The 23086-nt window shown below is 48.9% G+C and overlaps 1 protein-coding gene and 1 long non-coding RNA gene across 2 annotated transcripts in view; one reads left to right on the plus strand and one right to left on the minus strand.

Annotated features, from left to right (window-relative positions):
- Positions 1-14609, minus strand: part of CAPN5 (calpain 5) — a 52943-nt gene extending 38334 nt beyond the window's left edge. Inside the window, exons 1-2 of the mRNA XM_031601083.2 lie at positions 14481-14609; positions 1457-1633 (exon numbers count right to left, since the gene is read on the minus strand). Of these exons, the coding sequence (XP_031456943.2) occupies positions 1457-1618 (162 nt within the window). The 5' untranslated portion in view covers positions 1619-1633; positions 14481-14609. The remainder of the gene's footprint in view (positions 1-1456; positions 1634-14480) is intronic.
- A 331-nt stretch (positions 14610-14940) lies between these two features.
- On the plus strand, positions 14941-21494 carry LOC149920353 (uncharacterized). The gene is made up of 3 exons (XR_016463482.1): positions 14941-16437; positions 17432-17605; positions 18123-21494. It is a non-coding gene; the product is annotated as an uncharacterized LOC149920353 (long non-coding RNA).
- The last annotated feature ends 1592 nt before the right edge of the window (positions 21495-23086 follow it).

Below are 23086 nucleotides of genomic sequence, written 5' to 3' on the forward strand. Positions count from 1 at the left end.
CTTGCTGAGAGCTGGGAGTGTCACTCTGTTTGTTTTCTAAATGGGGATTGATGATGGTTGAGCTTGATGATTTTAGTGGCCGTTTCCAACCTTAATGATTCTATGATTCTAAGGAAAGGGTTGCTGACTGTCACAGAAAAAAGATGTTGGCGGGACAAAGGGAACAAAATGTGCACACAGTACTTTGCACAAACCCCAAGGAAGAGCTTGGGACAGAGCAGAAGGAATCACACAGAGAGAAATGAGATCTCCTTCCACGAGGGCCTGCTGGGATGCTGGGCTCAGCTACACAAAAGGAGCCTGTTCAGCACCGACCCTCCCATCACACAGAGCCCTTTTATTCACCCCATGGGCTGCCTTCACACGGACAGACACAGCTCTGTTCTACACACCCCTCTCCCTCCAGCATTTTGGCCACGTGAAGTGCTGAGGGGATGGAGGACAGCAGTGCCCAACACCAGCAGAACTTCTCAGGGAGGGGCAGGGGCTGCTGCAGCTGCTGAGCAGTTCATCAGTATCATAGAATCATAGACTTGTTTGAGTTGGAAGGAGCCATTAAAGGCCATCTGGTCCATCTCCCTTGCAATTGAACAGGGACACCACAGCTCCATCAGGTGCTCAGACTCCCATCCAGCCTGACTTTGGGTGTCTCCAGGGATGGGACATCCATCACATTTCTTGGCAATCTGTGCCAAGTGCTTCACCAGCCTTATGGTAAAAACCTTTTTTGTCACATCCTGTCTGAATCTCCCCTCTTTTTAGTTGGGAACCATCTCCCCTTGTCCTATCACAACAGATCCTGCTAAAGAGTCTGACCCATTCAAACAGCCCCAGTGAAAGGCTGCTATCAGGTCTCCCTGGAGCTTTCTCTTCTCCAGGCTGCACAGCCCCAGCTCTCTCAGCCTGTCCTCTTTGGAGAGGATGGTTCCATCCCTTGCATCATTTTTGTGGCCCTGCTCTGTATGTGCTCCAACAGCTCCATATCTCTGGTCATGGCTGCAGATTGGACCCAGCACCACTACACTCAGCCCCCAAAGCCCACCTCTTCAAAACCCCCCAGACACCTCTCCTACTCATAGATTATTTTCTTTTCCATCTGCAGATGCATAAGCAAGGAAATTCAGAGCTATCTCTTTGCTCTACTAGACCCACCAGACTTAACGATATGATTCAGCAATCAGGTTGCAAAGCATCTCCCTGACTTATGCACAAAGAAACAGAGTCATGGAGAAACCAAGGGGCTCCTGGGCCCACTCCTCAGTGCAGCAGGTCTCCTTATATTCACAGAGGTTCATGCTGCTGATAAACCTTCCCAGGGAGAGGATAGCTTGTCTGGGACTTAGTGTTGCAGTTGGTAAAGCACCTCTGGTGAAGGATGCACTGGATGTTTTGGGGTTTCCTGAGAGCTGGGGTGGTGGAAAGCAGCATTAAGGGGCAAGGGAATGGGCACACTTACTTTTGGCCTCTTCCACTGAATGCCCTGGATCCTTGACTTGTAGAAGAGTGAGTCATCGTTGGCAGGGAAAAGAGGGTCCTCAAAGAGCTGCTTCTTCCTCAGGCATTCCTTCTTCAGGGCAGCGTAGCGCTGATTCTCATAGGGCTTCACTGAGGAAAACATCCTTTCCTACTGTCTCTGAGGGGACAGAAAAAGCAGGAGTGAGATGGGTAGGGTATGGCTATGGACACCCTACCCTCCTCTGCAACACCTGGACCCAAAAGTCATGGCTAGAAGCCATGGAGACCAAAAAGCCATGGCTGGAGGCAACCCCCCTGGATTCTGCCCAGGCCTTCCCCCAGATCTGACTGGTCTGAATTACTAGAGCACACTTTTCTGGTCCTTTAGAGCACCTGTAGCTCCCTCTCCTATAAGGATTAAGCCACAACACAAGGTATCAGCATGCTCCAGGCAGGAAAAAGCCTGTATCTGAATGAGGAGATGGGTGATTCCTCCATGCCCAACTTACTGATCGCCTGGACTCATGTCTCTGAATTCACCCAGGATTGGACAAACGCCACTCAAACAGGCACAGAAGGAGATGACAGCCTGACTTACAGCGAATTCATAACCTGTTTGGGGAAAAATGAAACCTGAAGAGATGAAGGATGAGAAGATGCCCCCAGGTTAGCTGTATGTGAGCAGGTTTTATGGTCTACTGCAGAGCAATGGGGCATCCTGAGTGTTGCCAACACAGAGCAGGTTCTCAGCCTGCTGTCAAACAAAGAGAACTTTGTCATGGTTAATGTTAAACATTTAAAAGCCTGGATGCCCCCTTTTAAAGACTGCAGGAAACATTCCTCAGTCATCTTGAAGTGATGATCATTTATCTGCTCGGAAGGCAGCAACGAGTGCAGGCCATCCCCAGAGGGCCAGGGTTTTGAGAAGCACCTTCTGCTCAAAATTACACACACACACACACTTCATGGTTTCATCAGAGAAGCCAGTTCATCAGTAGGCTTGATCAGATCTGTTTTTAATTAAAAAAGACCTCTTGGCAGCACGCCATGTGCTTTCAGATTAATTATTCTGTCTTGACAAGCTTCTAGGGTAGAGACATGAATTTAGGAATCCAGCAGACAGCAGAAAACCACTGCCCAGATGATTCTGAGAGAAAGCAGCACCTCATCAAGGACCCTGATGGCTTGGTCGTTGGGTACCAACCCTTTTGCTTTGGTTCTCCTCCCTCCATCCCACAGGAAGAATTCTCTCACCTCAGACAGAAGGGAAGCTCTGCAGTTTTCCCCTCTATTAAACCACAGACCCTTTTCTACAGCTACTTCCCTAAAAGTACATCATATTCAAATATCCATGCATCATTTTTCTCTCTCCCCAGAACAGGATGTCCTGTTGGTTCTGTTCTACTGAGCCTGATGGAGCTGCAGGTATCCCTGCTCACTTCAGTGGAGTTGATGATGTTTAAGGGTCCCTTCCAACTCAAACAACTCTATGATTCAGCAGAATATACATCCAGCAAGCTGGCCAAACTCACTGATCCCAGCAAAACGTATAAATACTATATCCCTATTGTGGTTAATGAATATCCACAGATGAAAGAAGGAAGTTGCAGTAAGAGCTGACCAGAAGCAAAAAATCTGTGAACATCCATAGTCCCAGGGACTGTACAATCACTTATGTGGTCATACACCAACATGAGAGTGGTTTCACTTTCCTCATTAATGAATTGAGAGAAAGTAGGTGATGGAGAGACAAATCAATGCCCTTGCTGAGAGTATCATCCAATCAACTGATCTTCTCTTACCTGGGTGAGATGAAAACACTTCACTTCTGCAAAGCACGGGTTTTAATTGATGGCATTTATCAGCTTGATTAGAAGCGAAAGTGCTTATCAGTCAGGGCCTGATTGAAGCCAAAATAACACACTTGTTGTTAGTTCCACAGGTCTCCCTGCTGCTGAGGACTGGTTGCTAAAGCAGCTTGTGAGGTACTTTGTCACCCACATTTCTCCAACAATGCCTAGTGTCTCCCAGCATGGGATAATTATGCAAAAGGATGATTAGGCCTTTACTTAAATGAGTTCTAAATTCCAAGAGAAGCACTGCCCTGGGTGGACTTCATAGGACAGACTGGATGTGGCTCTGGGCAGCCTGGTCTGGTGGTTGGCAGCCCTGCACACAGCAGGGGTTTTGAAACTAGATGATCATTGTAGTCCTTTTCTACCTAGGCCAGTCTATGATTCTATAATTGGGGCAGTAAGTTGACATATCTTCACTGGCAGACCATTGGTACTGTGTGGTCAACAGCCCACCTACCCCAGCATCCTTTCTCTGCAGGCATAGTGTTCAGTGATGATCCTGCAGGACTATGGATTTGGAATTTTATAGTTTATAATGCTTTATCTTATGGTCCAAAGGTAAAGGGAGAAGGATTCTGCTCTAGCAGATATAAGATGAATTATTTGAAGACATGAAATACGTGTCCTTATAGAGGGGAAAGGATGTATCCATGAAATTGTGTGCAGAAAGAACTTGTGAGAGTCAGGAATAGAGCCTGGAGGAGAGGGGAAGTCTTGTGACTTTTGAAAAGCCATGCTCAAGTTAAAGCAGGAATTATGGCTTTGGTGCACGAGATGCCAGCCACCACTCCATGGCCTGTCCTGAGGCCAAGGGCTGGCATCTGGGTGCTCATTCATAAGATTACTGCCCTGCAATCACAGCTTGGAGCTGCTTTTTCCAATGATCTTTGTGATGTTTACCTCCTTGTGACACCCTGGGAAATGTCCATCCTGATGAGAATGGATCAAAAGTTCTCTCATCCAAGCTCCCCAGCCTCCTGTGGCCTGGATCTGCTTGTGGGGTTGACTCCTTGCCCTGCTATCCCACCCCAGGGTGACTGTCACCCTTGGCCAAGAGGATGGAAATGGTTGGTCAGGATGGATGGGGCTCTGGGCAGCCTGGTCTGATGCCTGATTTAGTGGCTGGCAACCCTGCCTGTGAAGGGGGGGCTGAAACTTGATGATCTCTGAGGTCCCTTCCAACCCAAGCCATTCTATGATTCTATGAAATAGGATTGAGTTGCAAAGAAAAAGCCAAGCTAAAGGAGAAAGGAAAATGCTCAGGACCCTTTTTCTTTTCTTTCTTTTTTTTTTTTTTAATTACAAAATAATTGAAAGGGAGGGCTGGGGGAAATGTTTTTGGGGCAGTGTTAAAACTCATTACTCTCTTTAATTTGCAGCATTTCACGCTTACCAGGCTGAGCTTCAGATCTGCTACATTAAAATGCTGAAGGACTGCCTGAGCACCTTTTGCCTCCTTGCACAAAGCTAGCGTGCTCACGGAGCAAGGGAAGCAGACATTTTCACATCATTAACAAAACCCCACACACGTATTTGTGCATGGGTAAGAAATGAAACCCACGCTCCCAACCCACTTTGCAGAGCTGAAATGGAACAGAGATCTGAGCCTGACCTCAGTTCAGCCACCAAACAGTTAAGCAAGAAGCTGTTTGCTGGGGAGGGAGCCAGATGCATGACTCAGGGCTGCTGTGGACTCCCCCTTCCAGCTCCTGCCAGCTGGTTGTGATCCCAGCTCCAAGCACTGCAACGGGATAACTATTGAAAGTGTCTGTAATGGCCAGGACCAAATGTCTGCTGATCTATTCTTTCCCTTCTCAGAAATCGCTTCCTTTCCTTCCCTTCCAGCTTGCAGGCTGTGCTGGGACGGGCTCACCGCACTTATCTCAGGGCTGCACCCTGGCCAGGGAGCAAAGGGCTCCTTGCTTGCAGATCCTACAGTTTTTATTTGTCTGGAGACATGTCAGACCAAACAATTTGTCCTTACAGGGTGCAATCTACGTTCTCACTGAGCAGGAGATATTTTTGGTATCACAGTGTGGCATAGGTGAAAGAGAAGACGAAGTGGGGACCAGGCATGGGGCTCCCAAAGCCCCAACCAGGTGCAGTCATGGGGAAAACTTACAACCTACAAACCACAACCCTCAGTGGCAGAATATTCACAGTGCTCAGAGCAGACAGGCTCTGTCCAAAAATTTTGTTTAACTTGTCTTTTCCAGCCTTCTCATGTGCTTCTTTAGGAAGAGAGGTAATAGCCTTCAATTGCACTAGGGGAGGTTCAGGTTGGATATTAGGAAACATTTATTCTCTGAAAAAGGGGTAACACACCTTTGGGGCAGGATGTATAGGGAGGTGGTGGGGTCAACCATCCCTGGTGTTCAGGAAGATGTGGCACGGGGGAAGGTGGTCAGTGGGCATGGTGGGATGGGTTGGGGTTAGACTTGGGGATCTTAGAGGTCTTTTCCAGCCTTAATGATTGATGCCTCTATGTTTCTGTGGACACTGGGAATTGCTCTTCCAGATGTCGACACAGAAGTCCTGTCCTGCAGAGGAAATGCTGCCAATACAAGAACAGCTTTATGCACTCTTTTTCCACAATGTGGGAAAGAAGCAGCCAAACCACAAATCCCTTTCTACACAGAACACGAGATAAGTGCTCCACGCACATCTCTACAAACAAAAAAAAACCTCAAGATGCAGGCTACAAAGTGACACTCTCATTCAAGGGCCATTGGGACCAGCAGCACAGTTGGCAGCAGGTTTGAACTGCTTTCCCAAAGCTCTTTCCCATTCCCATGGGTGCATCCACTGTTGATTTGCTTGGACACAAAGTGGCATGGCCTGGAGCCAACAGCACCGCAGAGCATCCTGCGTGCATCAGCAGCATCCACAAGGACTGAGAGGTGAAGCCAGGTTGGTGAACACCCGAAAACAAGACATTATTTCTTCACAAATTGACTGCGGCTAACCAGGGATTTAATTCCTATGGGAAGCTGTAGGTTCTTCATACCCAGATGTTTGGAGCAGTTGGATGTTTTTCTAAGTAGGTACTTTAAACAAAGTGCAAATTACCGAGCATTTACAGCAGTCACTTATCGAAAGAAAACCATTAAAAAACAGAGGACTGAATGCATCTTTCTGGTTTTTACCTTTCTGTTTATGTGACATCCCCAGAACATCACTTGTTCACTGCATAAGAAATGTGTAGACGTGGCACTTAGGGACATGGTTGAGTGGGCACGGTGGGGACGGGCTGATGGTTGGACCTGATGATCTTCAAGGTCCTCTCCAACCTTAATGATTCTAATAGACCCAGGGGGTGAGCAGAAGCTTCCTGCATCACCCAACCTCCCCCCAGTTCATGGGACCACATTACAGAATCACAGAATCACAGAATTGCCAGGGTTGGAAGGGACCTCAAGGATCATGAACCTCCAACCCCCCTGCCACACGCAGGGCCACCAACCATTCCACCTAATGCTAGACCAGGCTGCCCAGGGCCCCATCCAATCTGGCCTTGAACACCTCCAGGGACGGGGCATCCACAACCTCTCTGGGCAGCCTGTTCCAGGTAAATAACATGGGCAAGGAAACACAAAAGCACAGCTCACAGACTTGCAAGTCAAAAGAGCTCCTAAAGATGCCTGCACACCAAGTGGGCAAACCAATGGGTTTACATGGAAGTGTGGAATTCAGGTTGAGCTTGGTGCTGGCAGGTCTGGGTATGCCTGTTTGCAGGGAAACAGGCAGGGTACAAATGTCAGGAGTTCCCTTTTGCTTGGATAACTCACACAAGGAGTGTCACCAAGCTTGGGAGCTCCTCGTTCCTCGCAGATGTGAGTCACCATTTGCAAACAGGCAACGTTGTCACTGCAGGAGAAAAGGGCAACGATTCACTGCCCAACACCCCGATAACACTGTCTCAGCAGCAGGATGGAAAAACACATTTCCTGGTGGCTGTCTAGGTTATGAGTAGAGCTCATTCCTCATCCTCTGCTTGCTGAGCTGCTGCGGTCAAGATCTGCCCGACCAGAGCACTGCACACAACATGGGTTTGCGGGCTGCCAGGGCAACCCTTCTGCTCAGCATTAAGTCCAGGCAGGAGCAGGATGTCTGTCTGAAGGCATCCTGGCACAGAGTGAATCTGGTGGCTGCAAATGGAAAAGGCTAAAGAGCTGCAGGACTAACAGGGACGGCTGTGGAAGAAAAACAATAGAAGATGGCAGAAGGACAGACCCAAAAGCAGAGGGAGGTTAATGTGCCACCAGGCTGCCAGCTTCACACGAGAGATGAAGACAGAAGAAGATGATATTCCCTGCTTGGCATCCAGCTCACCCCAAACTCTTGGTTGAGGAGAACAGAAGTTCTGTTTGGGGTACCCCAAAAAGTCAACATGTCTCAACCTTATCAGAGCAAACGCGCTTTATATTCAGGTTGGATATTAGGAAAAATTTATTCTCTGACAAAGCAATAATGCATTGGCACAGGTTGCCCAGGGAGGTGGTGGAGTCACCAACCCTGGAGGTGTCCAACAACCATGGTGATGTAACACTGAGGGACATGGTCAGTGAGCATGGTGGGGATGGCTGATGGTCGGACCTGAGCTTAGCAGTCTTTTCTAATCTTAATGATTGATGATTCCACCAGGTACCTCAACAGGGTTAAAAACCCTGGATAAATCTCCAGATCAGGGCTTAAAACCCTTGCAGATCAGCAGAGATTGTAGGACAAGAAATGAAAAGTGAACTAACGAGCCTTGCAAATGCCCAACGCCTGGAGATACCCATCACCCTTCTAACCCTCCATGCCCCAGCCCTGTAGCTGTGCCTCTGATTAATGATTATAGCGAGCACTACGTAATGGCTGGTTACAACAAAGAAAGGAAAGGTCATATCCGAGCACACCCATGAATCTTTGGGCCTCCTAGCAAAGCCCTACTGATGGCAGATAGCTTCTGCAGGGCTCCACCAGGTTTACATAGGGCAGCCCCAAACTGGGATGGAGTACTAGGGATGTGTGGGGCTGGTCTCATATAGCAAGGTTGAGCTTTCAAACATGGTCTGAATAGAGCAGGGTTTCAGACACTGGAGGAACAGCCTAGGAAGAGCAGAGTCATGCACACAGAATCGAGTCACCTCCACCTGTGGTTGTTCATCCACGCGAGCCATCCTTAACCCAAGAGGACTCAACTGCCATCACCCCCCATGTGCACGGTGTTGATCACCTGCTTTATCAGACTACAGGAGCACCGTGCCCTTCTCAGCATCATTCTGGATAAAATACAAATAAGTCAGGAGAAGAATGTTGTCTTTGTAGGATTGGCCTGAACTGATTTCTATTATTTATTCAGGGCTCCTAATTGAATGTCTGGACCAGCTGCTTTTAAACCCAGTCACACCGACTCCACTGGAAGCCTTACACCACAACAATATGTTCACGCTGAATTTCTTGCCAGCTGGACAGAAACCTTATGGTCTGAAGACCGACCCACACCTCCATTATGTATACAGAGAGAAGGACAGAGAAGTCATGGGGTATTGCTCTGAGACAGTGCAGACAGCCTTTTGCATGGGCATTACGGGTCACGGAGATGCTTCGTTAAGAGGTTTTGGGAAATTCATTCAGAAAGCTCATTATTAAGCACAGATAAAATGCAGCACGTCTCCATGCAAATGTGCTGCCTCCAATTGCTTCTGCAGCTTCTGGGATAATTAAAGCAATTGAACTTCAAAAGATGCAGAGACGCGTGCCCGAGAAGCTGAAGAGATAACGGGGCTGCAGCTACTCTACAGGAGGCAGAATGGAGGCAATTGGATGCTACAAGATCAACACGGGCATAGAGGCACAGGGGTAAAGCTCCTGCTGTCTCATTTTGAGCTTTCCAAGTCATATTTCTGCCTTAATTCTGCAACACTTTGGCCAACCTTCTTCCCTTTCTCCTTAATTTCACCAGCCTCAGTTTTCTCTAATATAGAGGAAAGATTTTGCAGTGCTGCTCTTGAACACAAAAGGTGCAGACTTTTACCAACAAAGCCTGAACTCTAGCTTTGCTGCCCAGGGGAGATGGATACAGCTCATGGGTTATGTCCATTGAGCCTTTTGAGCATTTCCCCTCCTGAATAACAAGAGGTCCAAGGGAGAAATCCCATAGGCCAACATATGGCCCTGCAGTTGGATGGTCAAAGCTAACCAGCACCACATGAACTGCTGCTCATCGTGATCAAGAAACATGCAGATGTGGCACTGAGGGACACAGTTTGGTGGGATGGTGGGGATGAGTTGATGGTTGGACTTGGTGGCCTTAGAGGTCTTTTCCAACTGTAACAGTTCTATGATTCCATTCTATGACTCAATGATTGACACATGTCACAGCATCGTGGTACCTTCTGGGCAGGGACAGGCTGTGTCCTGCCATGGAGATGCCTTTGGTTCTTTGTCCATAGCAGAAACATTCAGGGAGGAACAGATCCATTTTACAAGGCACAGTGACCTCCAGAAAACATAGGGCATCTCCATGTAGATATCCCTGGTCACTGCAGAAAAGTTGGACCAGATGACCTTTAAAAGCCCCTTCCAACTCCAATGGTTCTATGCACCAACTACTGATCCTTTGGGAGGGATTCATGCCCACAGGCAGTACCCACCTCCCTTTGCTTTTGCTTCCCAGCCATTCTATAATGCAATCAACCCCCGGGATCCCAGGATATGTCCTTGAGCCACCAGAGAGGCTCTCCAGCTCAAGCTGACCCAACACCAAGCCACAGCTACAAACAGGGAGACCAAACCACTGCTGCACATCCAACTTCATGCGCAGGGCTGCAACCCCAACCCTCTGCTTCTGTCAGAACATCCACCCTGGTGGACATCCTCCACAGGCTGTCCCTACAGACAGCACCACCAGGAAGGATCCTACATGGATAGGAAAGAAAGCAGCCATCCTCCCAGCTCTGAAGATTTCTTCTGGGCAAGGATTTCTCAAGGCCCTTAGCTGATGCCTCTGCAACAGCTGCTTGCAAATGGAGGGTTTGCAGCTGCATCTTTTATCTGTGCACGGCTTCCCTTTGCTTTCACTCCCTTAATCAGCCCAGAGCAATCCTGGCAGTATGCACGCGTGCTCAGACTAGTGGCAGGACCAGCTCTGCAAGGTTGGGGAGCAGCTGAGTGTGCAAAGACTTGGTGGGAAGCTTTGCTTGTCAGGGTGTGGCTTGCAAGCAAAAAAAAAGCAAAGAAACAACAACCCAAACCAACAACAAAACAACCAAACCCTGAGCAACTAATCGGCGTGCTTCCTTCTTTTCTATATGAGCTTGGGACAGCTGGGAAGGGATGTAGGCTGGCTAACCAGAGCTGCCTGCATGCTACCCCAAAAAAGCATAGAAATGCAATGGGCAAAGGTCTTCTTGCTGCAGGGATGTGTTTTCTCCCCCACTGAACCCACTCTGCAATTTAACTGGAGATAGAAAGAAAAAGAGCAGTAAAAGCACAACAGGGGGAAGGCATCTTCCTGGAGCTGGAGCTTTGCCCTTTTCCCCTGCAATTTTGTCCCCATGCTGTAAACTGCACAGCTCTGGGCTGCTGCAGCCGTCTCGGGTCAGTTATTGTCAGATAAACCTCAAAGCAAGAAAATATTGCAGAATAAACCTCAGAGCCGTAAAGCAGAGCTGCAGGCAGGGAGAAGACCTGCCCCACCACCTCTGCAGCAACAGGGCAGAGTTAGGATGGTTGCAATGCTTTGCAACCCCTTAAGCTGCTGCTGTCGCTTCAGCTGTAGGTCTGGTTGGAAATTTCCCATGCTCATAACAATTTAATCTTGCACAAGGAAAAACCCTTAAATGTTCGTTTTGCTGCTGATGCATGCTGCCACATTTCCTGGTTGTAGGCAGCATTAAAACTTCCAGGCTGGTTGAAACTGCAGGACACGAGCAAGCAGAAACGATGCAGGAAATGGAGAGCAGAAGGATGAAAATCATTCCTTTAACCCCAAGGGCAAAGTAAGGCACATGGAGCGTTGTCAGAGTTTGGGTTTTTTTTTTTTTTTTGTGTTGTGCTGGAGTGTTTTAAGGTTAAATCCATCAAAGAGCCACTGAATTGGGCCATCCCCTGTGGAGCACATGAAAGCTGCCCATGGGATGTGCAGGAGGAGGGGAGCTGGGTCCAGCCACCCTGCAGGGCTGGATCAGGCCCAGAGGAGATGGTCTGCTGACCTACGGGCACTGCAGAGCTATCATATGTCATGGCCCTGGAGCACGAGGATCTGCAGTGCTGGCTCCAAAGGAATACTCTGTGAAGAAAGGCAAGAGCTGCTGAAGTCTCTGCCCTGTCCCAGAGTATAAAGGAGAATGGGGCTTTTTCATGGGATCACAGAATCACTGAGGTTGGAAAAGAACTCTAATATCCCAAGTCCAAACCTAACCATGCCCACTGACCACGTCCCTCAGTGCCACAATCCTTGAACACCTCCAGGGATGGTGACTCCACCACCTCCCTGGGCAGCCTATGCCAATGCATTACCACTCTTTTGGAGAAGAAATTTTTCCTAATATCCAACCCGAACCTCCCTGGTGCAAGCCATTACCTCTCATTATTTCCTAGAGATGACCAAAAACTCAAAGACGCCATTTCCATTGGTGCCTCAAGGAGTGACCCATACATACTCCTCACTTTGACACAAATAACCTTTGAGTTATCCCCCAAGGGTACAAAGGGGAGTCATAGAACCATAAGGCTTGGAAAAGATCTCTAAGATCACCACGGCCAACCATCAACCCACCCCCATCATGCCTGCTAATCAAGTCCCTAAGAGCAGGAAAGGGTTAATGCTGCAGCTCAGCGGGTGCAATCAAAGCAACCCCAGCAAAGGGAATGGGTCTGTGTCCATTTTTTGGAGTAAGCTCAGCCCTTTTTCCCTGGGTAATCAGGTGGAAGTGAGCAGAGCTGGAGTAAGCACCACTTCTCATCACACATCCATGGTTCCACCCATGGGGACGTGGGATGGGACAGGAGGAGGAGGAGAACTGTCTGGACCCAAATATGAAGCAGGTCAATGAAAACCCACTGCTGAGCCACAGCTGAAAGCTCAGGTGTCAAGACACCAGCAAATAAATTCTTTCCATGCACATGCCATCACACCACTGGCTCCCTATGGGCTGAAACCTGAACACAGGTAGAAATGGGAGCAAATCATAGGGACTTGTGAGGAGAAGGAGGGACTGTATACAATCACAGAATTGTGGAATGGCAGAGGTTGGAGGCACATCTGGGTCCATCTGGCCCATCCCTGCCCCAGCAGGAACACCCAGAGCATCACCACGATGCTCACCCAGCCCTTACTGCATCCTTCTCATTCCCCACACACCAGCCTGCTTGGACCAAGCCAGGAAAGGGATTTTGGCACCTCTGAACCAGCTGAAAACAGGTCTGGTAATGATTCTATAAGTATGAACAGATTTATAGAATGCACCCATTCGTAGCATCATCATCATACCCCAGCACAAACACTATCTAAATCTCCTCTCGGGATCAGATCCAAAGCCTTCTTAAAGCATCAATGCTTTGTTATTAATCTGTGCAACAGGGCACGGTAGAGCTGGATTTATTTCTTCTTTTTTGTGTTGCTTTTTTGAGATATAATCAAAGACAACATTTATCTCAGGGATACAGCCGAGCTTCACCATGTCTGCTCTGCACCCACTTCAGGGGGGGGACCGACATGGCCATTCACAAAGGAGACACCAGCACACAGACTGGAGACCATTACCTCCTACCTCTGCCAGCCCCAAATCCTCCTTATCCCAGAGCCACGCAGCACCTTAGAAGAGAAACCCACCCAAATTCATGCTCTTCCCAATGCGATGAAGCTGCAGAGCCTCTAGAGAAGTCCCTGCACCTGCTGCAGGCTGAGTCCATCCCAACCCCATTCCATGGTCCCACCACCTTAACTCTTCCATGCCTTCATCCCATCAGAAACCTTGGGGAAGGGGCTTTCTAGGGGACAATCTGAAGGGATGAGGTAGATAGGAGCAGCTCTTGCCTCGTCCCACCACCTTAATTCTTCCATAACCCAATGGGGAAGGGGTTCCCTGGAGGATGATCCCAAGGGATGAAAGCCAGCAGGGAGATGGGAGCAGCCCACAGAGCACCGTCCTGGCTGGATGCAGCAAGAAAGTGAGCCGTAAGATTTAACAGCATCCCCCTACCCCTGCAAACAGTGCCCTGCTCTCATCTCCTCTTGCTGTCTGCCAGCTCTCCCCAGCACCCAGGCAGTGGCATAATAGAATTGGCAATAATTAATTGGTAATATATACATGGCAATAAACCCAAGTGCTGTGCATGCATCACAGGCTCAGCTGGCAGTGACCCGTGCAGGAGGTGAGGGGTGCAGGCACAGAGACATTCCAGGTGGGACACCCAATTGAAAAGCACCAGGCTGGTGTTTTCAGCTCTGAAATAACGTTTTCAGGGCAGGAAAAAAAAAAAAGGGAGAAAGAGGTAATGCCTCCTTTCACGGGGACAGGGGAAAGCCAGGCTCACATCCCTGCTTGGGAACCTGCAGAAACATCACTTTCCTCCATCCCTGTACAGGAGCTCTCTATCTCACTTTAACTTTCTAAAAGCCATTGGGTTTGTCCCCAAAATTCAGAACAAAGAAGAACTCTGAAACCTCCCAGCTTTCCCCTCCCATGCTGTGTGGCTGATGCTGCTCTCCACGAGGCCTCGCTGCCGAAAGTTTCACTTCAGCTCAGCTGCACTGGGAGCAGCTGAAGGGTTTTAACCATTCAGGGCCTGATTTGCACAACCCCAATCTGCAGCATCCCCAAAATCGCTCAGCCTCTTTCTCCTGCTTCTTCGAGCTAAGAGCAGCACCGTATTTAAAGCAGAGCAGTGCAGGGGTGCATGCATTTCCTCACCCCTTCCCCCCCCCATTAAAACCCTTCTTCACCCCTCACCATGCAGCTGTCCCCCCTTCCACCGTCCCCAAAGCCACAAGTGCCCCAAGCATCCCAAAGGAAACGGTGCCATCCCAAATCGGATAGCTTCATCCTAAAGGGAGCAAGGTATCCCGAAAGGCTGCAGTCCCACCCTCCCCGGGCACAGCACGCAGTCACAGCCTCGGGGTTAAAGAAAAAGCCAGGGAGAAACCCTTCCATCGGTCATCCCGGGGTTCCTCGGTACCTTCGAGCTGTCGGAGCTCCGATATCCCACCGCTCCGCTGCAGCCGCTCCCGGAGCTCCGATGCCCGCAGCGCTCCGGCCCCAAGCGCCGCCCCGACGGGGAGGGCAGCGCCGCGCCTGCGTGGGGCCGGGAGATGGGAACGGAGGTGGAGAGGGATACCCGGGATACAGGGGGCTGGGTTGGGAGATGAAGGTGATGGCAGTCGGTCGGAGGAAGGGTGCATCCGGCGGTGGTTCAGGGGTTGCGCTGGAAGTGGAGAATGGAAGTGGTCGGGGGTGGGAAGGGTGGGAATTGAGGGGATTGGGGATTGGGGTGGGGGTTAAGGAGCTGGGAGTGGATAGCAATAGGGGTGTGAGAGTGGGTATTATGAATGTATGGGTGAGGAGTGGGGGCCTGGCGTGGGAACTGGGTGAGTAGGAGTGGGAATTGGGGAGCGGGGGGTGGGAATTGGGGTGGGAGTTAGGGTGCTGGGGGTAACAGCAGGGGGGTAGGAGTGGATATTATAAGTCTAGGGGAGAGAAGTGGGGGCCTGGATTGGGAATTTGGGAATGGGGGAATGGGAGTAGGAATTTGGATTGGGAACTGGGGGAATGGGAGTGGGAATTTGGGATCTGGGGGATGAGAACTGGGTGTTGAGGTGGGAATTGTGGGGCTGGGAGCAGCATTTGGGGTCTGGGAGTAGATATGAGTCTCGAGGAGCATTGGGGGACTAGGAGTGGGAATTGGGGAGCTGGGGGTGGGAATTGGGTTGGGGGTTCGGAGGCTGGAAGTAGCAATAGAGGTGTAGGAGTGGATATTATGGGTCTAGGGGTGAGAAGTGGGGGCCTGGATTTTGGGAACTGGGGGAATGGGAGTGGGAATTTGGGATTTGGGGGATGAGAACTGGGTGTTGAGGTGGGAATTGTGGGGCTGGGAGCAGCAGTTGGGGTCTGGGAGTAGATATGAGTCTCAGGGGGAGCCAAGGGGTTTGGAGTGGAAACTGGGAAGCTGGGGGGTTGGGAATTGGGGAATCAGGGTGGGAGAGGTGAGGATTGGGGGAATGGGGGGTGGAACTGGAGGTCTGGGGGAGAGAACTGGAGGTGGGAGTTGGGAGAATTGGACAGGAACTGGGGAGCTGGGAGTATCAGTTTGGGGGCTGGGAGTGGATACTGGGAGTTGGTGGGTGAGAACTGGGGGCTGGGTGTGGGAATTGAGAAGTAGGGTGGGAATTGGAGGTCTGAGGGTGAGAACTGGGACTTGGGGTCAATACTGGGGGGGCTAGAGGTGAGAATTGGGGAACTAGAAATGGGAATTGGGGGAGTGGGAATAGGAATTGGGGTTGGAATTGGGTAACTGGGGAGCTAGGAGTGGGAATTGGGGGTGTGGAGGTGGGAATTAGGTGAATTAGGGGAATTGCAATAGGAATTGGGGACTGAATTTGGGAAGTAGGGGGATAGGGGTGGGAATTGGGGGAATTGTGATGAGAACTCGGGGGATGGAGGTGGCACCAGGCACTGACACCAGCCCCCCTAGGTTCTCCTGAGCGCCACCTGTGGAGGGGAGAGCAATCAGGGTGCAAGATTTGGATAAGAATCTTCCCAAAAGAGCCGCGTTTTTCAGAACCCAAATCCATTCCCTTTCTCTGGGTTGCAAGAGGGAAACTGAAGCATGGAGGAGGGGGCAGGTGCTTGGCCCCATGTGCAATGGGGCTGGGGTGGCACAGTGGAAAACACGTGCTTTCACCATGCAAATATACCTAAAAATGGGCTTTTGTTTTGTAACTTTTTGTCACATATTCAAATCATGCACAACTACTTGTGTTGGGGCTATTTTAGTTCGTTTGCCAGAGTGTTGTTCCAGGAATGCAATGTTTTCCCTGGCAGCAAAAGCCTTTGTTCGTGTTTTTCTCCTCCTTGTGTGTTTTCCTTTTTGCTTGCAGGCCTGGGGGCTGCTGTAGTCTGGTTGTGTTCAAAACCAGGTCAGTGCAATGACCCCATTCTATGGGTTTTTTTTTGTTTGTTTTGATTTTTTTTTTCTCCCCTCACTACAGTAAAAATATACAAAAAAAAAAGAAAAAAAGGGAGGGGGGGGAAATTCATATTAGGAACCCACAATGGAAAACTCCAGCAGCAAAAGGCAAAGTCAAAGAACAAAACAAACAGAAAAGGTGAAATCTCAGTTTGTAAAGGTTTTTAAGGGGGAAGGGGAACAGACCCTGTGCAGGTCTCCAACCCCAAGCCTCAAATCTTCAGTAATGGCCCCAAAAACAGGGCAGGGAGGGAAGCTCATTCTAGTTTATGTGCTTTAATCAGCATCCATCAATGCTAATTGATTGATGACACTCCAATCATTATGTTAATACCTTGGTATTAATTAGTGATGGGTGATAAATGCATCGTTCATCCCAACAGTTCGTATATCTGCTGCCCTGTTGCCTTTTGTAGTCTTCCATAGAGGCAATAGAAGCAAAGAGATATTTTTATCTGTTTGATGTCAAATGGAATCATAGGATGGTTTGGGTTGGTTGTTGGGGTTCTGGGGTTTAGGTTAAGGGGTCATTGGGTTGGGAACAAGCTGGGGTCAAGGATATGGGGACATTTATGGGAGTTTATCGCTCCCAATGGGGACAGGGAACACTGCACTGGGCAAAGGGAAGGAATGAAAAAGCAGCAAAAAAAAAAAAAAAAGAAGAGACAAGTCAGCAACTGGAGCCTGATGTTATTCTAAATTATGTGCATATAATTGATACCAACGTGTGGTGGTTCATCATTGGGATGCATGAGGCTGTGGTGATGGGAGCGACACGAAGGGTGGGCAAGGGGGGAGGTTGAAATACTGAGGCTTTAAGACTGGATCCTATAAATAAAGTTGGAATAAAGGAAAAAATGTGCCATAAATAAAGTAGAAATAAGGAAAAAAAACGAAGTGTTGGCAAATTGTGATTCTTTCCCCATGCCTGTTCCCCACTGCAGGAGCCTGGTGACGGTGAGCAGAGCTTCTGCCCTTTTTGAAGATGCCAGCCAATGAATCCAACCAATGAACCCAACTGATGTATCATAGAATGGCCTGGGTTGAAAATGACCACAACGATCATCTAGTTTCAACCCCCTGCTATAAGCAGGGTCGCCAACCAACCACCAGACCAGGTTGTACCCAACTGATGAACCCAACTGTTGTACCCAACCATTGAATCCAACCCAGTTCCTCTGGCTGTTCTTGAACTGAACAGCATTTTCCTGACTTTTACAAAGTCGCTCAGCCCCGTTACAGCCTCTGGAATACCAGTAATGTATTCTCTCCTTTTCCTCTCCACATGATTGCAGCATAATCTCCTCCTCACTTGATTTATTTAAGCGGGCCTTCAGATGCTCCAGTAATGGGAGTCATTTAGGTCCCTCTGCAGATATGTATTTATTTATTGCTGTTCATTTAAGCTGCAGAGCCAGTTGGCAGGAGAGAGGCAAGGCTGGGGTCACAAGGATGTTAAATTATTTGCTGTCAAAAATAGCTGGTAGAGGAAGTTAAATTCAGCAAGGTCGTTCAAGGTCATGGCCAATCACTGGTGGGAGGAGAAGGGCATTAATTAGCTGCTTTATTTATGGGGGTCATTGTGACCAGTTGGTAACAAAGGGAAGTGACAGCAGCTCTTCCTGATTCTGGCAGAAGCAGCTTCTGAGTGAGAAGCCAAATTGCTGTCCTTGACCATGATGGGGGAAGTTTGGGCTGTGATTCAGTGATGTGTCTCCCATGAAGATGTGCTCAGTAGGGTTCAGAGGGCAGGTGAGTATTCTGGTCGCTCACACAGACAGGTCCTTGCCCAGGATTCTGTCACCTCTTTTGGTAGCCAGTCCAGCTGCTGCGCATCCTTTCTGTTAAATCTTGTATTTCAGTGGGACTTCACCAAGAAACTTTGTCCAGAAGTTAGACCTTGAGATGCCTATTAGAATCGTTAAATCAGCAAGATTGGAAAAGACCTCTAAGATCAACAACTCCAACCATTAACCCATCCTCACCATGCCCACTGACCACATCCCTCAGTGCCACATCTCCACAGTTCTGGAACACCTCCAGGGATGCTGACTCCACCACCTCCCTGGGCAGCCTGTGCCAATGTGCTGCCACTCTTTCTGAGAATAAATGTTTCCTAATATCCAACCTGAACCTCCCCTAGTGCAACTTGAGGCCATCACCTCTCCTCCTATTGTTGTTCTCTGGGAGCAGAGGCAGATTCCCACCTTGCTGCAACCTCCTTATTGGCAGTTTTAGACACAGCACTGGAGATGTGGCCTCACCAATGCCAAGTACAGAAGGACGATCAGCTCCTGCTTCTGCTGGCTGCACTATTGCTGATACAAGCTAGGATGCTATTGGACCTATTTGCCAGCTGGGCACACTGCTGGCTCGTGTTCAGACACCTGTGAGCCAACACCTCCAGATCCTTTTCCTCCACCCAGCTTTCAGCCACTCTGTTCCATGCCTGTAGCATTGCCTGGTGTTGTGGACAAAGTGCAAGACCCAGCATTTGCTCTTGTTGAATTTCATCCCATTGGCCTCAGCCCAGTGATCTAGCCTACCTTAAGAGTTCTGATAAAGATCAGAATACTCCTCCCTTTCCATTTTCTCCCATCATATATAAACTAAGGTAGGAAAAGCAGCTACTAAAGTAGGCAGATGTGACTGGGGGCCAACCAGCCTTGTGGGTTGTTGCATGGCCTTCCACAGGGAAGCATCTCTACCAAAATAGCCAGGTTTTAACAACCACAATGCTTGTCAAGAAGAGTCCTTTCCACTCAAAGATCCCTATCAAAAAAACCTTTCATCATCAAAAGCCTATTTTTTCCCCTATTCTTTCTGCATAAAATGAAAGCTGGCTACCATAACATACGGAAAACCTTGCTGAAAGCCACTCTGCTTCATTGCTGAACACATTGGCCATGGTTCCTGGATGTGGCAGAGTGGATGCATCTGGCTGGCAAACAGCTCATGCTAATTGATAGCTCTGCTGGGAAATCCATACTGTTAAATTCTGCACTTAATTGTCTGTATCTGCACTTCCTTCTACACAGTCACAAATCAAGGTGCTTTGCTGCGGGCCGCCTGGTGTTCAGCATGATAAAAGCCAGACAGCAAGAAGCTCGCTTGCAAAGGGATGGAAACATGAAGTTGTGATTGATCTGAAAGAGTGGCAATGCACTGGCACAAGCATCTGGGGCAATCTGCATGTGTGGGGATGAAATTAGGACAAGTGCCCCAGCTGAACCCCAGCTAAATGGAACTCCCAATCATAGAGTCATGGAATCATCGAATAGCCTGGGTTGAAAAGGACGCAATGACCACCTAGTTCCAACCCCCTGCTATGTGCAGGGTCACCAACCACCAGACCAGGCTGCCCAGAGCCACATCCAGCCTGGCCTTGAATGCCTCCAGGGATGGGGCATCCACAGCCTCCTTGGGCAACCTGTTCCAGTGTGTCACCACCCTCCACGTGAGGCTCACACAGAGGAGGGATGCTTCTTTGCACCAATGTCCCTGCTGTACACCACCTCCTAAAAAAAAGAGAGATAACAACTATGGCTTCCAGGCTCCTTATGTTCCTGAAGGGATCCAAATCATTCCTGAAACTCTTCTGGTGTGCCAAAGTCAGGCTGGGGTCAGTCAGCAATGATGCCAATGCCTTGGCACATCAAGCTCCCACCTTGCCAAGGTTCCTCATGGCACAAGCAGCAGGGCTGTGGCTCTGGGAAGCCAATGCCACCTTCTGGCCACAAACCTGCAGGACTTGGGTCATCTAGCTGCTGTAAGACCTTAAATCTCTCTGCAACTCCCTGAAAGGAGGTTGTAAAGAGGTGTGAGTTGGTCTCCTCTTTCAGGTAACAGCAATGTGATGAGAGGTAATGGACTCAGGTTGCACCAGGGGAGATTCAAGTTGGATATTAGGAAACATTTCTCTTCAGAGAGTGGTGATGCATTGGCACAGGCTGCCCAGGGAGGTGGTGGAGTCACCATCCATGGAGGTGTTCAAGAACCGTGGAGATGTGGCACTGAGGGACATGGTCAGGGGGCATGGTGGGATGGGTTAATGGTTGAACTTGATGTTCTCAGTCATGTTTTCCAACCTTAATGATTCCGTGATTTTAAGACACCAGGGCTCAGCTGCTTTGGCAGGGATGCAGCCCTGCACGAAGCAGACAGCATTGCAGGAGCAGTTTAGGAGATGAACTTTATTTTTCTTTGGGGTTTTCCACCAGACAGTTTGGAAAATAACAGGTTGCCAGCCAGCCCACGTTCCTTGGAGCTGAGAAGAAGGAAAGGAGCAAACAGCACCATTGGCCTCTCAGCTGCTTTTTATTTCTGGCAGATCAGGAGCAGCCTGCACAAATGCTGACTCCAAACAGTCCTGCCAGGAGTTCTTTAGACAATTTTTCTGCTGATTCTCCACCTTGGAGAAAAAAACCAAACAAACAATGGTTGTGTGGTTTTTGTGTAGGTTTTTTTGCCCTCTTCCACCATCACTGCTTTCAGCTCCCATCAGACATCTGAGGATCACAGATGTCTGATTTCCAGTATCCAAGAGCTTATAGAGAGATGATGGAGACAGAGCCACTGGGCTTAGCGATAGGATGAGAGGTAATGGCCTCACATTGCACCACGGCAGGTTTAGGTTGGATATGAGGCAAAATTTCTTCTCCAAAAGAGTGGTAATGCATTGTCACAGGATGCCCAGGGAGGTGGTGGAGTCACTGTACATGGAGGTATTCAAGAAATGTGCGGATGTGGCACTGAGGGACACAGTCAGTGGGCATGGTGAGGATGAATTAATTGGACTTGGTGATCTTAGAGGCCTTTTTCAACCTTAATGATTCTATGATTCTGTGATACCACTTCTGGGCTGTCCTCCTTGAGTTTTGAAGTTACCAGCTCTGGGAACACGGAGCAGGAACACGTGGGACACATAGAATACCCCTGAGCAAGTCCTTGCTCCTGTGTTTGTAGAGCAAAGCTCCTGCATGAAGGCAGGGCTGAAGATGACTCCAGTGATTCTCTGCAAGACAAGACACTAAGTTTTGAGTAGCCACTGGCTCAAAAAAAAAGAAAACATTTTCCCCAGAGATTTACTGATTTAGTTCAATATAATTCTGATCATTTCTACCTCCCACACCTGGGAGGACCTGCAGGTTGGCCATCACATCTGTTGCAATTCAACGAAAAAAGAATTCAGAGACAAGGACAACTTATCACAGAATCATAGAATATCCCAAGTTGGAAGGGACCCATAAAGATCATTGAGTCCAACTCCTGGCTCCCCGTTGGACCACCCAAAAATCTGACCACCGATAATAACTTGCCACAGTGGCAATGTGTCCCCACAGTCCTTTCACCCTCCTGTAACAGAAGCCATATTTCCATCACAGTCACTCCATGAGGACTCATCTTTAGAGATTTTCCCCACCATTTCCCAGGTAGATGTTTTCATGCTGTTCTCTTTTCAAATGAACCACTTCTGGGACACTTCATAGAGAATCATAGAATCATTAAAGTTGGAATGACTGCTAAGATCATCTAGTCCAACCATCAACCCATCCCCACCAAGGCCAAAAAACTATGCCTCTCAGTGCCACCCTTTTCTTGAACACCTCCATGGATGGTGACTCCAACACCTCCCTGGGCAGCCTGTTCCAATGCATCACCACTCTTTCTGAGGAGAAATTCTTCCTAATGTCCAACCTGAACCTCCCCTGATGCAACTTAAGGGCATTAACTGTTGTACAGTCAACTCTTGTCCTGGAGGCTCCTAGGATACGTCCCTCTACTATTGCCTATCAGCCTCACCTTCACCCCAAAGTCAGTGTTTAATGACTCCAGTCCTCATGCTGAGTCCTGCACTTGGTGAGGAAACCAGCTCCAAGCTCTCGGATTACACAGCTCGGAGAATCTTGCTTGGGTCTTAATTAGAGAGGTCACCTCTATGTCCCAGCTTCATCAGCTTAGCTTCAATCAGTAGACAAGCATAAAACTATTAGCACAATCAAGATTTATTTGCTGCAGTACAGTCTGGCTGGAAAGATGGAGCTGAGGGTGTGGGAAAAACAGCGATGGGATTCTTTGTGTACAGCTCAGCAGTAGGGCACTGCTCAGCATCCTTGTCTAAACCCTGAACTGGGTTTGAGATTCTGCCTGAGCCTTCATTTGGGTACAGCCTGGCAGATATCATAGAATCATAGAACCACAGAATGGTTTGGGTTGGAGGAGACCTTAAAGCCCACCCAGATCCACCCCCTGCCATGGGCTGGTTGCCCCCCACCAGCTCAGGCTGCCCAGGGCCCATTCAGCCTGGCCTTGGGCAGCTCCAGGGATGGGGCACCCACAGCTCTCTGAGCAGCAGTGCCACAGCCTCAGCATTATCTGAGTAAAGAATTTCCTCCCAACATCTAACCTAAATGTCCTCTCTTTTAGTTTAAAACTGTTCCCCCTTGTCATCATTTATCTATCCTTGCAAAAGTTGGTCTCCCTCCATGCTCTTCTCTTGCAGTATTTAGTGATTGGCTTCTGCCCATTCCCTTGCCTTTTAGGGAAAAATACTGCATTGTCACCAAAATGAGTGTCCAGTAAAAGATGTTCTTGAACAC

This window comes from Phasianus colchicus, chromosome 1 (assembly GCF_987193195.1).
Source record: "Phasianus colchicus chromosome 1, bPhaCol1.hap1.1, whole genome shotgun sequence".
Lineage (NCBI taxonomy): Eukaryota > Metazoa > Chordata > Aves > Galliformes > Phasianidae > Phasianus > Phasianus colchicus.